Source organism: Coturnix japonica, chromosome 4 (genome assembly GCF_001577835.2).
Source record: "Coturnix japonica isolate 7356 chromosome 4, Coturnix japonica 2.1, whole genome shotgun sequence".
Classification (NCBI taxonomy): domain Eukaryota; kingdom Metazoa; phylum Chordata; class Aves; order Galliformes; family Phasianidae; genus Coturnix; species Coturnix japonica.
In genome coordinates, this window is record NC_029519.1 from 33,303,203 (window position 1) to 33,317,428 (window position 14,226).

Below are 14,226 nucleotides of genomic sequence, written 5' to 3' on the forward strand. Positions count from 1 at the left end.
TAACTGCTGCACTGTCTGTGCTGGCTGGGGTCCTGCTTTCCTGAGTAAGGTTAGGAATTTGGTTTATGCGGGAAAGCACACTTGTTTTGTGCTAATATGGAGTCAGTGAAACAGAAGCAGGTGTGCTGGGGTTCTACTGCAAGCATTGTTGTATTTAAAATACATAGTAGATTCTTTGTTTCTTAGCATTATAAAGTGAATCAAGTATGGATCTCCTTAATGGGGTGTGTCCACCAATAAAGTGGACATTTCAGATTTCATAAAAGAACCCATTGTTCAAAAGTAAGCATTATTTGAACCTTCAACTTCCACTAGCCAAATTTCTTTCAGTAACTTTTCAAAATCTTTGTATGACTTCCATGAAGGAAGTCTAATCCAACTAGAAAAAAAAGATGGGCTACTTTGAAATGTGACAGCTTTATAGGTTGACTTTTGAATGTCAAACAGATTTGTTTGCCCAGGTCCCAGCACAATTAAATCTGCATTTTCATCTGGTGATGACTGATTCCATATTACTTCTTGGCTAGAAGACAGATACTAAAGCTAACAACTTGGAGGAACTGGACCTCTCTCTTAACCTCTTGGTTTCCCTGCACAGGGTGTAGATGGCCCAGTTGGTCCCCATGGCCCTGCAGGCCCTAAAGGAGACAGAGTAAGTATGCATTCCGTGTGCTTTTCTTTTTGAAGACAGGGCCACAATAGCACAATGTCACAAGGCTACTACAGTGCGTCCAGATGTTACTAAACCAATTGGTGTCTCATCTGTGTGAGGATCAACCCAGAACTGTATATGCATTCAAGATATACGCACATTTATGTTTGATTTGGTAACTCATTAATTTAAGAACTGGTATTTTGTAATTACTAATCAGTAAGGACCTTGCAGGAGTTTCATATTTGCAGTGTTACGTGTGACATAATTTTACTTAATTTCTCTAATTAGCATAAATAGTTTAAGAGAATAAATTAGTTGATAGAGTGATCTGGGGATTATAGATCTGAAAAGGCAAATGAGTATTATGCAGCGATTTGCATTACATTTTTTATCTTCAAAAACACTAACTTCTACAAATCTAAAACTTCCTTCTTTTTCTTAAGTATAGAAAATAGGAACCCTCCTATTTAATTTGGAATATTCATGGTAAATCCTCTCCAATGAGAATAGGGTAGGGCTCTTAATCTTTAACTATGAGTCTGTCATCTTCAGCAATACTACCGTGAACTTGTACAACAAGAAAGCATAAGTGGTACCTTACACTAAATATAACCTCCACGGAGATCCCAGCCCAGAATTATGTCTCTTTGAATTTCTCAGTTTAACAAAACAGCTGTGTTGAAATGACCTCAGACTTGCTGCATTAGGGACACAGCCATATGGCTCAGGTCCAGTTAGCTCAAACAGAAGTATGTCAGACAGAGGTATGCGTGACTCGAGCATTCATTTCTACAGTTTGTTGGGGAATAAATACAGGACGTGAAGCATGGTTTCAAAATAGAAACAGTGTCTTGTAGCAATCTTATTAGTGGTTAGTCTTAGGGCTTGAGTATTTCTTCTTCTTCATGGATTACAGATGCAGGTCTTTTTTCCACTAAAGCAACATTTTTTATTTTTTTTTCTATCAGCTCTGTGGAAAGATGGTCACATTTTGTATTCTGCATTTCCAAAAATAATTTAAATGAGAGATGCATATAGAAATAAATAGAGGTACCGTATTCATAGATTATGAACTTCAGTTGTGAAGGATGTTCCTACTCCTGAATTTTCCATTAAAAACAAAATGCTATGATATAAACTATCCTTCTAATGTACGGAAAATGACTGCAATTGTTCTTCCTTATGCCGTTCTCCAAGGTCATAATAAGTCATACAGCTGGATCTAGAATTAGCCCTTTCATGACTGTTGACAAGAAGTAGTTGCAAAGGAGACAGGAGTTACTGCAATGTAAATCAATTCAGTAATTCCATTTGCATGCAAAGACTGATCTGCAAAAAGTACTGAAACTAAGTTGTGCGCACCCACTATTCTCTGTGTAGCCAAAATGAATGGAAGTTCATCAGAAAGATGGATTTATTTTTTTTTCCCCAAGCAGACATCTAGTCTGATTATTGCTATAATCCTTTATTTAATAAGTTAATGTTGTTTGGGAAGAGGATGTGTGCATATAATGGTCATCTGATAGGTGCCTGAGGTTGATAAATGACTTGTTGTCTAAATAACAAATCGTGTATTTTTAACAGAGTCTCATAAGCTGCACTTGCAGCTGTTGAACTTGTTTATGTGAAAGCAGGATGAAAACATGTTTTGCCTGCAGATTTCAGATTTCACCTTTTAATTAATAATAGTGCACAAAGCCACCACTCCGCCACTGGACAGGATCACCTGTTTCCCTGATGATAAGAAAAACCTTGGGACAGTAATTAGCCCAAAAGGGCACTAAGGAACACTAACGTGAAACAGCCACATTCATAAAGCCATGTTATTTTAAGTTTGGAAAGGTAGTCTCACTTTAAGAGAATACTTGTAAAATACTGGTCGCTACTTATTTATGACTGCTTAAAAATTAAGGAATTAAAATAATAATAAATTTAAAAAGCCTAATGATGTCATATGTAGAAACCATGGCTTCACTGTCACATAGGGAACATTTGAGGTAATGATTAATTGCTCTTCTTAGGTAGAACAGACTTGTACAAATTAGCACTGGTTGGTTTGTTTCAAACTTATTTCAGACAGTCTTTTATTTAAAATCAAAAACAAAAACAAACAAAAAAAAAAACCACAAAAAAAAACCCCTTATGTAGATGGAGCAAATGGGGAATGGGGAAATAGTGCATGTCACTAGAAAATAGGAAAATAAGTATTAGAATAATTGTGCTATTAACTCACTGCTTAGCCATGTAATTTTTTCTCTTCATTTCAAGCTGTTATAGATGGTGAACATTGAATTATATCATCATAGAATGGCCTAGATTGAAAATAATGACCATAATGATCATCTAGTTTCACTCCTCAGATGAACAGGATTGCCAACCACCAGACCAGGCTGCCCAGAGCCACATTCAGCCTGGCCTTGAATGCCTCCAGGGATGGGGCATCGACAGCCTCCTTGGGCAACTTGTTCCAGTGTGTTACTCAAGAATGATACTGGTGAACATTTTGGTGCTGTGTTTATGTATTTCCCTTGGCAGAAGGAAAAGTGGCAATTAGTAGTATGAGACACCAGTTATGCAGTCAAATACAGGAGGGGTGCAGCTGTTTACAAGGGTGGACAGTGATAGGACAAGGGGGAATGGTCTTAAACTGAGGTAGGGGAGGTTTAGGTTAGATATGAGGAGGAAGTTTTTCACACAGAGCGTAGTAGCACACTGGAAAGGTTGCCCAAGGAGGTTGTGGATGCCCCATCCCTGGAGGCATTCAATGGTCAGGTTGAATGTGGCTCTGGGCAGCCTGGTCTGGTGGGTGGTGACCCTACACATAGTAGGGGGGTTGAAACTAGATGATCATTGTGGTCCTTTTCAACCCAGGCCGTACTATGAATTCTCTTTCAAGAAAAAAAATAAATAAATAAAAAAAATCTTAAAACCATTTCTGAACTTGGTGAAAGGGAAACTTTCCTGAAGGGAAAACTTCCTCATGATTACTCAGGGCAACATGCCTGTGACAATTCATCAATCTTATATAATCCATAAGCATTCAGGACCTCATCTGATATTCTAAACACACCTCAGCATGTGCTTTGGATTGGAGGCAAAAATTGTGAGATACAGTTCTCTGAATATATTCTTACATAACAGATGTGACTATTTCCCTAGACTGATATGCTAAGCGTTAAGCATTTTTATGTCTACCATATGTTTAGGCTGTCTTGTGGGGACTTTGTACAGTCATCTTTGCTGATTGAGATTGGAAAAAAGAAAGATACTTAACCAGTCTTGATGTATTTCAGGTATCTGTCGAACAGTTTTGTAGCTGCTATATACATAGGTCAGCACATTAGTTTCTTCTCAGCAGAAAGTTTTAAAGCTGCAGGGGATTTACTGCTCTGTAAACGAGCTGTTGCTTCCCAGTGACTCCTATTGCTCTGCCTCAGTATCCAGCCTCAGCACTGCTCAGAATGGGCTGAAGATTTACAGAACAGAGAAAGATCGGGCATTACACGTTTGAACTTCTCTGCACTGTAGTGCAGGCAGACAGCATTAATCACCATAAAAATGTGAAGTATCTAAAACAATCAAGCATCAGTTTCTCTGATAAACTCCTTATTGTTGTGATTATTCAGCAGCAGGTTCAGACTCTCAGTTTATCCTGGTGCCTACTGTTTTGTATTATCCTGTCAGTGCAATCTAGATTTAGCCATGCTCTTTTAGAGCTGGGCTAAGGGACTTGGCTGTGCAGGTGTACTACTCTGTTGATTAGGCATATATACATCATTGTCCTGTGCTTTTAATAACAAAGAATGATGTATTAATACTAAATAAAATAATGAATTAATACCAAAGGTGTGCTCACCCTTGCATGGGTTAATGCTTACCTGCACAGCAAGTTTTGCTCCATCGTCAGTCTTGGTGATCTACTGGAGTGCACAGATGATTGATACTGGCAATCTGAAGTTGGTCATCTAGAAATTTCATTTCATTTGGAAAAGTTCACTCTGTATTATATTTCAAAGTGATTTTCATAGCATCCCTCTAGATGCTTCTTCTATTTTTTGCTCTGAAGATTTAGGAGCTCCTAAGTTTTAAGGTAAAGAAAGCACTTCATAAATGTTGTTTAAGCCAAATAACATTCTTGTTTCTTTCTTCTATAATCTTTTCTTAGGGTGAAAAAGGAACTGTAGGTGACCCTGGACCCAGAGGACCCTATGGCTTGCCTGTAAGTTGCATGTAGTTTGTACCTGTTGTGCTTTTCAACACTCCTTGATTAACCTGTGTGCTGTATGACTGCTTTTGACCCAGTGATACACCTGGTTGGAAAAGGAAAAGCTAGATAATAATCCCTGACAATGCAAGGTCACTGGCTGGTGCCACAGAGGTAGGTTCCTGCTCATGCCTGTGGTTATGCAAAAGTAAAGAAACAGACCTGCCATTGAGCAGCAAGTGAGAGCAAATCCAGAATTCAGGTGTTCCTGTTTGTGCAGCTTGCAATCTGGGCTGCTAGGGGATGAAGCTGCAGGACTTCAGGATGAAATCTCTGATTCCTGGAATCAGAGTCAACAAAGTGTTTGTATTTCCTTGCTGCAAGGCTCCTTTGCTATACTATTTTGTTTGACACTACAAAGACATCAGTTTTAATGCCGTGCATTGTGTTCAGAAGGACTTTGAGGAAGAAGTTTGTTGTTGAACATTCCTGGGTGGAGATGGTCTGTGTTAAAGCCAACATGTAAAAGGTATTGGCCAGTCCTAAAATATGAGTGAGAACTTCCTTTGCCTGAATGAGGGTAACCCTACTGAAAGGAATAGCTTACTTTGCTGATGGTCAGGTTTCACCACTACACTGACACAAGGAATGCTGCGCCACTGTGCTGCTCCAGGCAGAACCAGGCTCTCTGAGAGCTTACAGTACCTCCATGCCCTCTCCAGCCTAATCTGTTTGGGCCAAAATTAATTTAGGTTGAATACAGGCTTGGGGTTTAATTGGATGCATTTAATTGGATCAGGAGTCAATGAGAAGAGAGAGTTTCAGGCTCTGTGGAATGCTGGATCAGCTTGCAGCACATGCTTACTGGAAGGTCATTTTTTTTGTGAGTTAATTAAAAAAGAAGAAAAAAAGGCATTTTCAGTTTCCACTTGTAATCTATTTTTAGCCCACTCCTGCAACCTGCCTACAACCCACTGCAATTTTACAGTCAAGTTATCAGTTTCTGGAAGTGTTAAACACTGACTGCCGCGTCCTTCCTTAACGGCAGTGCGTTATGTGTGCTCTGAGCCATGCCGCTGCTGCAGGGAGCAAGTGCAGTACTGGACATGGAGTTGGCCTCGGGTAGCCAAGCTTAGGGACACTAATAGAGCTTGTGTGGTTCTTTGGCAGGGCAAAGATGGCGAGCCTGGCCTTGATGTAAGTAATATGAATGAACAATGCCTCACAATGGTAGGTAAGCGTCTTGCAAGAAACAGCTTACTGATAAACACGTTTCCATTAAGGTTGCATGCAGTACCTACAAAGAGTGCACTGAATGCTGCATCTGCTGTTTCCCTATGATAAAGGGATCCAAGGCTGTGCGGTGTATAGCCCTTGCCTGCAGATCTCACCAGAAGTAATTCTTAGGAGTAAGAATAGTTGCTCCTTTGGAAGTCAAAATACTGCCACAGTCAAACCTGTGGCTCACCTGGAGTTGCTAACATTTAATCAAGTAAATTTATCACTAAATAATGGCAATAATTCCATAACTTACAAGTGATGCATTTAAAATTGTAGACCCATTTCTTGGCATGCTAAAAAAAGACTTGCTGAACGCTTTTGCCTCTTGTCCATGGAAATTCCTAACTTGGAGGAATCTCCTCCATAAACTCACAGATAGGTGACAAAGCATGAACCATTCTGAGTGATCTAATTCCTTTCCCTTACCAGCAAAATGACACTGCCAAACACCTCAGACTTGTTTCACATGCTCTCATGTGCATGCATGTCAGTGCACAAAGCATGTGTACATATAAAGTATGCAACAAGGTCACTTTTTTTTTTTGCACACTTTCCAAGAGTATTTAAAAGCTTAACCTGCATGCAAATAGAAGTCGACCTACCTTTGTCCCTTCTTTTTTTAGGGTTTCCCTGGTCCTCGAGGAGAAAAGGGTGAAATAGGAGAAAAGGGAGAAAAGGTGACCACAGTGTTACTAACTGTTGCTTGGTTCCTTGGCCCAGTCAGCTCTGCTGTCTTTATTCCATAAATCATCCCATTCAACCTAATCTTTGTTTTCCCTGTGTGCCAAAAGGCAGCTCACAGATATGCACTAAACAAAACCCCGTGTTAGAAGAATCATGAAAATTTATGCACAGAACTAGTGCTACCAATGAGTGCCAAAGCACAGCTTGTTCTTAGGCTCGCTTTCTCCATTCATCTACACTTGTTGAAAGTCCTTGTCAGCCTGAAACTTTTAATGCAGACATCATTGAAATGAGTAAATTTGGTAGTAATTTCATACAGGAGACTCAGAGCCTCAGCAGAATTTCAGTGTAACTGTAACTGTCAGTGCACTGTGCCTGCACACACTGCCTGTCCCATACAAAGTGGCAAAGGATAAGAACTGTGCTAATCTTTACAATTGGTAGTGGTTTATTTACAGCTAAGAAAAGTACTCTGTGATGATTGTGGATGAGTTAAATCTTACACTACATTTCTGGTAAACCAAACAGGGTTGGTAACAGAAGAGGCCTGATGTCATTTTCATTGTCCAGACACCGTGGCATGGAAATTTGTTCAGTAAAATGCAATTTAGGACCAACAGTGTGTAGAGAAAGAATCCCTTCAAAGAAGTTGAGATTAGCTAATTTCTAGTTAGATAACTTCAAATTGAAATGTAAAAGTTAATATAATGACTAAAACACAGTTGAGAGTGATGTACATTTTTCACTGATATGTCTTGATAGGTGAGTAGCTCATTGCCTCAGTTTTGAGAATAAATCCTAGGCCAGTATTTTTTGCTTTAGCCTGTCGACAGCTCAACAGTAAAACTACGTCAGTGTTTGCATTATGATGTCTGCTTAACTTGGCTGTAAAAAAAAAAAATATATCTAGCTTCCATTACTTCTATAAAATTACAGCTCAGGAGCACTTCGCATCAAAATATTTGTACGGTTGGTTTTATACTTTGAAGTTTTATGAATGGAAGTCTATTATTTGTTTAAAAACATTTCTTATGTACTGCATTCTGCTTCGGTAAAGAGTTTTAGAAAACTGCTGAAAAAAGAATGGTGATTCAATTCCACATTCAACTTTCCTACTGCCAAAAAGGAAGAAGCTTTAAGAAAAGATATTATGTGCATAGGGCAGAGAGGGAGCCCTGATCCCAAAAGGGCAGCTATCTCTTGATATAAGGGTTGGCAGAAGAGTACTGAGGTTTCACCAGGATGGCTGGGAAGGCATCATCCTGTTCGTTTTACTCCCTGTGCTGCCACAGCTCTGCATGTGGTGCTACGTCTCCCTTATGTGAAAAGGCTGAGTCTTGGGACTGTTCAGCCTGGAGAAGATTGAAAGGGGCTTTTATCAATGCTTGTTAGTATCTAAAGGTGTCAAGAGGATGGGGCAGGGCTCTTTTTGGTGGTGGCCAGCAGCAGGATAAGAGGCAACAGGCACAAACTGTAATGTAAGAAGTTCCATATGAACACAAGGAAGAACTTCCTTATGGTGAGAATGATGGAGCACAGGACCAGGCTGCCCAGACATTTTCTAGAGTCTCCTTTTCTGGAGATACTCAAGACCCATCTAGACACTTTCCTGTGTGACATGCTGTAGGAAACCTTCTTTAACAGATGATTGGACTCTATGATCTCTAGAGGTCTCTTCCAACCTCAGCAATTCTGTGACTGGAGATTCTGCCAGACATAGCTCTTTTACAGAAGTGCCACAAACTGACATTTCTATAGGCCATGAGGAAGGACAGGAAAGAAACCTTTTTTTTTTCTTATTCATCTGCATGACCTTTCGTGCTCTGTATTTCTTCTGGAGCTCTGTAGGTCTTGGTAAGGACAATAAGTACTTGAGGAGAGCTCAGTCCATGGGAAAACTGGTCAAGTCCTCAGGAACTAAGACTACTCTCTACACATATGGGCACTGTGTTGATTCAAATAGGATCACAGGTTTGCCCTGCAAAGCTTTAAGTATAACTAGACACCTGATGACTTGTAACACAGCAAATTAATGAAATAGAGGTCCTAAAGACGTAAAGGAGGCAGAAATCAAACTGTACGATCTGTTCTGATAATCATTTTTGAAGTATGTGAATGCTCTGTGCTTACATCTACTCACAGTAAACATATCTGTGTTGCACTGAGCACAAACAAAGTGAGATTTGTCCCTGAAGCTGTTAAGATCCTGTGCTATAATGCCATGCTTCTAGGTTTAACGTGAAAACACAGCCAACTTGTGCTTTTTATACATCACAGCCTTACAGTTTGGTACAGATGGGTAATGTTTGGGTTGCTTTTTTCTTAGAATCATCCTGAAACTTTTTGGCACACAGAAAAGATAAACAAGGGACTTTGTCTATCATATCACAAGTGTAATACATTTTGTTCATGGAAAAGATATTTTTTCATTTGAATGTGTCAAGTATGCTATGATGCTGAATGAATAATGTGCTTTCCTCTCTATTTAAACATGTTACAGCTGATTATTTTTTATTTCTGTTAAAAAAAAAATATGCTTTTTCTGTCTGTGAATGAATTTAAGACTTTCCGTGCTGGTGTGGTGCTAGTTAGATGTCTGTTTACTATGCTTCACCAAAACCAACCTGTCTTTCCAAAGGGGCATCCCTTCCTTCTCCTTCTATCATCATTCCCCATAATTCCCCTGTCTTTTTTAGCCTTTTCCTCACAAATAAAATCCTCCCAATAGCCACAACCTCGCTTGCTGGTTCTCCAATGTCATACTAATTTTCCTATGACTATTTTTCCCGTTTCTTTGTGATATTCCTGATTCACTCATCCTTCCTATCCCATTTTTACAACTGCAGCCCAATTTGTTTCTTTCTTTTTTTTCCTTAACTGAACCTTTTTTGATTTTTGTGAATTTGAGAGCAAGCCTGAAACTCATTTACCATTGTGATCAACTGGTGTGAAATCAATTAGAAAATGAACTCTCTAAACATCTTATACTGCTTGAAGGTGAGGTCATTTATGCAGGTAGCTTTATTGAAGGGATCCATTCATTCCATGAGTAATTAAAGCACTGGAAGTTTTACATTTAAAAAGAAAACTTAGTTTAAAATCAAAGGACTTTTACAGTAAGATGAGTAGATGAAATGCTCTCTGCTGTTGGAAGAACATTTAAATAGAAGTTAAATCAAGACTTGTCAAACATCAGGCTATTCAAATAAAGGAGCTCTAATGATCCCTTTTAGCTAGTTTATGGTCTCAAGTCATTATGAACTCTTTGAAAGTGCCACAGAACCTCTCCATCAAGCAGTCTGGGTGCTTTGATTCCTCTAACAGGGTTTGAAATAAAGGATCCCATTGTATTTAAAGTGACAGGAGCACACCCTTGGTGATGGCAGCAGGTTTCCATGGACATAACCAAGAATAGGATTTGTCCTAGACTCTTATCAGAGTGCAGGAGGTCAATTCAGCAAAGGATGCACCAGGCCAAGTTTACCCTTGATGAGACATCATAACTCTTGACAGAATTCTGCCAGTGACTGACTGTACCATCCCTTCTGAACTTTCAGAGAAACTATGCCGGTGTCCTCCACTCTTGCAAAGCTTCTTTTGACTTGTGACAAATCTTCTGAAGAAGCTGATGAATCTGTGTGCACTTCAGAACTGTCATTTAGAGCAAATAGGAAACCTCTCATTTTGGACTCTGGAGTTAGGGGAATTTGCAGATTCGCTTCTAACTGGAGAGATCAGTGATTTCAAGCCCTGTTTTAGGATTCAAAACATTTGTGATACTGACAGGAAATGTCAACAGCGCAAACTAATACCGACTGATTGCAGTTCTTGCTTGTGATCATATAATTTATTTTTCCACATAATGCACCAACCAAACCAGAACACAGTGGTAAGTGTCCTTTCAGCTCTCCATTGGCTTAAAAAGAAAAACTCAAACTTTTCAACCAATCTTTTTTTATTTTATTTTTTTCCAAAAGAATGAAACATGTTTTATCCAAACCATTGTATCCACAGGGGGAAAAGGGAAAGAAAGGCAAAAAGGGGCCTAAAGGGGAGAAAGGAGAACAGGGTGCTCCTGGATTAGATGCACCTTGCCCATTGGTACGTCTCATTTGTGTATTGGACAACTGATCATCCTGCTATAGATTGATGGAATAAGAAATGAGGGGAGAGGAACAAGCACCACCTAGTGTGTCACCTGTTGCACTTGTTAATGCAGCATTATCTCAAGATTCACAAATTTGGAAACAGTTGGTTTTTCAACCTCCTAATTTGGTCTAAAGCAATGGAGTTAAGGCCTTCAAGCAAGCCTTGGTGGTTGTTGTTTTTTTTTCATTATTTTCTGCTGAATGTTGAAAATGGACCAAATTCAGTGTGGGCCAGAGTTCATACATTGAAACTACATCACTGCTGTGAACTTGCTCCTCTTGCCTCTCTGATGTTATTTGTTTGCTCCAGCTAAGTCAGTACCGAAGGCATTTCCTTGACAGTAACATTGCAAGTTAATCTTTACAAACAGGGATTCCGTGGAATTAAGGGGGAAAAAGGTGAGCCAGGCCAGCCTGGCCTGGATGGGCTGGATGCCCCTTGCCAATTGGTACAGTATTTCTCTTTCCTACCAACCCTGCATGTGGTTCCTTTTGTTTGTATTCAGCTGTTCTTAATGTAAAGTAATGTATTTCTGAGTCAACTTTACATTACTCACATAACACATGCATGTGCATGAATAAACCAGCTGCTTTGGTGATCGTAACCATAAAGAAAGAGCACACTATCCTGCTGATGCCTCAGCCCTAACTCTCAGCAGTTTGCTTCCACATCACATGGCAGTTTATAAGTTTGCATCCTTCCTACATTTTCCCTGAGAACTGTTTGTTTTCCTCCCAAAATGCCTACTGCCTTACTGACCCTGAACCCAAGTCTTTGTAGAACCCCAGCACAATCACCACTTCTAATCAAGTCCAGTGACTTCTGTCTGCACTGGCTCAGTTTTAAACCCTTGCCCAGCTGCTCCACACCCTGGACTTCCTTTCAAATCCATGTCATTGAGGGGGCATGTTTTCAGGATTTGGCCAAAATGAGTTTATATAAAAGAATCAGAAAAAATATTATTTTGGAAAACTATGTCATGGGTTTCCAGAAAGCAAAGCTGGATGGAGCCTGACCTCTCAGATCTTATACAAGCAGTAACTTTGGTGTCTGGTCTGCTCATCAAATAGTATTTAAATAGATTTGGAAAGGAAAAAGCTTACCTGAAGTTTGTAAGAGGATAACAGTCTGCTGCCCAAACCCTCACTGTCTTTGTTATTTAATGTCTCCAATTTAATGGTCTTACCCTTGGAACTTACCTTCCTGCAATACACACAACACTTCCCACTCTATGTTAGCATGAATTCAAGTTCCCACCTATACTAAAATTCTACTCGTTGACCCTCTCCCTTGTACCAATCTGGCAACACTGATTTAATGGCAAAGTAAGTTTAAATTATTTTCCATTTAAAAACTAAACAAACAGGCAAGCAGTCCTACATACACATTTTCTAAAGAAGTAAGGAAGAATTCTTTTTAATTGTTCACAGTGAAATTTGATCTGCATGTTCTGATACTGTTTGTTGGTTAAGCACGGTTCTCTAAGATGAATGTTAAATCAAGTACATTTTCTTTCAACTATACCTCTTCTAATTTAAGGTCAATGAATTTTAATCTTAAATACATAGATTCAATGATTAGCCCGTGCTCCAATTTGTTTGCTTCCACTTAATGGTAACCATACCTCATATATTTTGTTGGGGATAATCAAGCATGCCTTTGTAATTTAAAAAATGTTTCTGTCTCATTATTATCATTTATATCTGGAGGCTCACTAACAGTTGGTGATGAATGAAAATATATTTCATTTATAGGTCCTTACCATAATAAGCTGCTAAGCAAGCAGCATTGGTTTCTTGCTTTAGGCAGCAAGCCATTCCCATCAAGGACGCACACTGAATAATTCTCTTTAATCGCTTTGTGTGCAAATCCACGTAAGAAGTGTTACTATTCTTTATTCTAAAAAATGTCAAGATCTGAACTTTTTGATGCTCAGGTATCATCTATTAATGTGATACATGCTCCTACTTTTGCTATATGACTCTTTGATGGGTAACCCCTATGTAGTTATGTAAGCTGGAATTAGTTCTATGAAAACCTGCATTATCAGGGTTAAAAATTGGTCTAATATTAGTGGTGTGCATAGAGATATGTGAAAGTAGGGTAGTGACAGAAAAGAATTGGTGTGGCACTCGCTAACCCCAATAGTTCTCTGTCATTCAGGACTGTTGAGACTTTAAGATTTTGCTGCTGCATTCAAAAGCTAGCACTGAAAGTGAACAGAACAGATAATTGCCAAATTTGAGTCTTGCTATCTAATCATTGAAATAGCTTTGTACCAGGGGCCCAGAAAAGGAATACCCTCCAGATAAAAGTGATAATGGTTTTTGTTCATTGATCTTGTACATCCAGCTGTAGATTGTTGTGAATGACAGATTATATTTAAAATAATAAGTTGCTCTGACAGCAATAGAAAAGTGATTGAACTGTTCTTGTACTTAGATAAGCAGTAAAAAAGCATCTTTATGGCTGCAAGGCATGTATGTGTTTACAGGGCAAACCACCCCTCCTGTGGCTTTTTCTTCACTGTGAGAACAGGAGAGAGAAAGTTAGGAAGCTACCTGTTTGATAAAAAGACAAAGCTGCTCCAACTGTTCTAACAGATGCAGACAGAGTAACTGTGCTATCAAACCTAACTGCACTCTTTTCATTTTTCTCCTCCCATGGAAACAGGGACCTGACGGATTACCAATGCCTGGCTGTTGGCAAAAGGTAGGATGGGTAGAACTGTTCTCCCCAGGGCAGCATGTCCTTGGCACACAAAAAACCCCATCATAGTCATACTGAGCAATACCTTAGATCCTCTTAGACATCTCGACATGTGCAGCAACACAAAATAAGAACTCTCCATAACTGTAGTTGGTGCAATGAGGTTGTAATGTATAGAGTAGTATCTCATTGAGGCAGTATTTTAGAAACAGCTGCTCTTATATTTCTGGAAAGTCTAAAATGTTTCCGTATGAAGAGTTGCACATCCTTTAGTTTCAGCACATGGTTGTTGCTTCCAATTCTTTATAAAAGCTCTTACGTAGGGTATTTTTATCAAGCATTTGCTTTGCTCTATTACAACACTATTTTTCAGGGAAATCTGAGAAGAACAGTGCATCCTGCCCTTGTCTGCCTTACCTTTCCGTTGAATACATTCTCCTATTTGTTACGTTTTACACTAATAATAATTGTGTAATTAGTAATATTACTTTTACACTAATGTTAGTGGCAGCATATTATAGCATAGCTTTAACTTAGACAGTGC

The 14,226-nt window shown here is 39.1% G+C and overlaps 1 protein-coding gene across 16 annotated transcripts in view; it reads left to right on the forward strand.

The window, feature by feature from the left end:
• Positions 1–14,226, forward strand: part of COL25A1 (collagen type XXV alpha 1 chain) — a 271,408-nt gene that overhangs the window by 251,284 nt on the left and 5,898 nt on the right. For 10 of the 16 annotated variants that reach the window (XM_032444266.1, XM_032444267.1, XM_032444270.1 and 7 more), the window contains 8 exons: positions 599–652; positions 4,821–4,874; positions 6,030–6,056; positions 6,764–6,817; positions 10,705–10,713; positions 10,839–10,925; positions 11,344–11,421; positions 13,647–13,685. In XM_032444266.1, coding sequence (XP_032300157.1) covers positions 599–652; positions 4,821–4,874; positions 6,030–6,056; positions 6,764–6,817; positions 10,705–10,713; positions 10,839–10,925; positions 11,344–11,421; positions 13,647–13,685 — 402 coding nt within the window. The remainder of the gene's footprint in view (positions 1–598; positions 653–4,820; positions 4,875–6,029; positions 6,057–6,763; positions 6,818–10,704; positions 10,714–10,838; positions 10,926–11,343; positions 11,422–13,646; positions 13,686–14,226) is intronic. The other 6 variants (XM_015861367.2, XM_015861365.2, XM_032444278.1 and 3 more) reach the window with 4 other exon arrangements.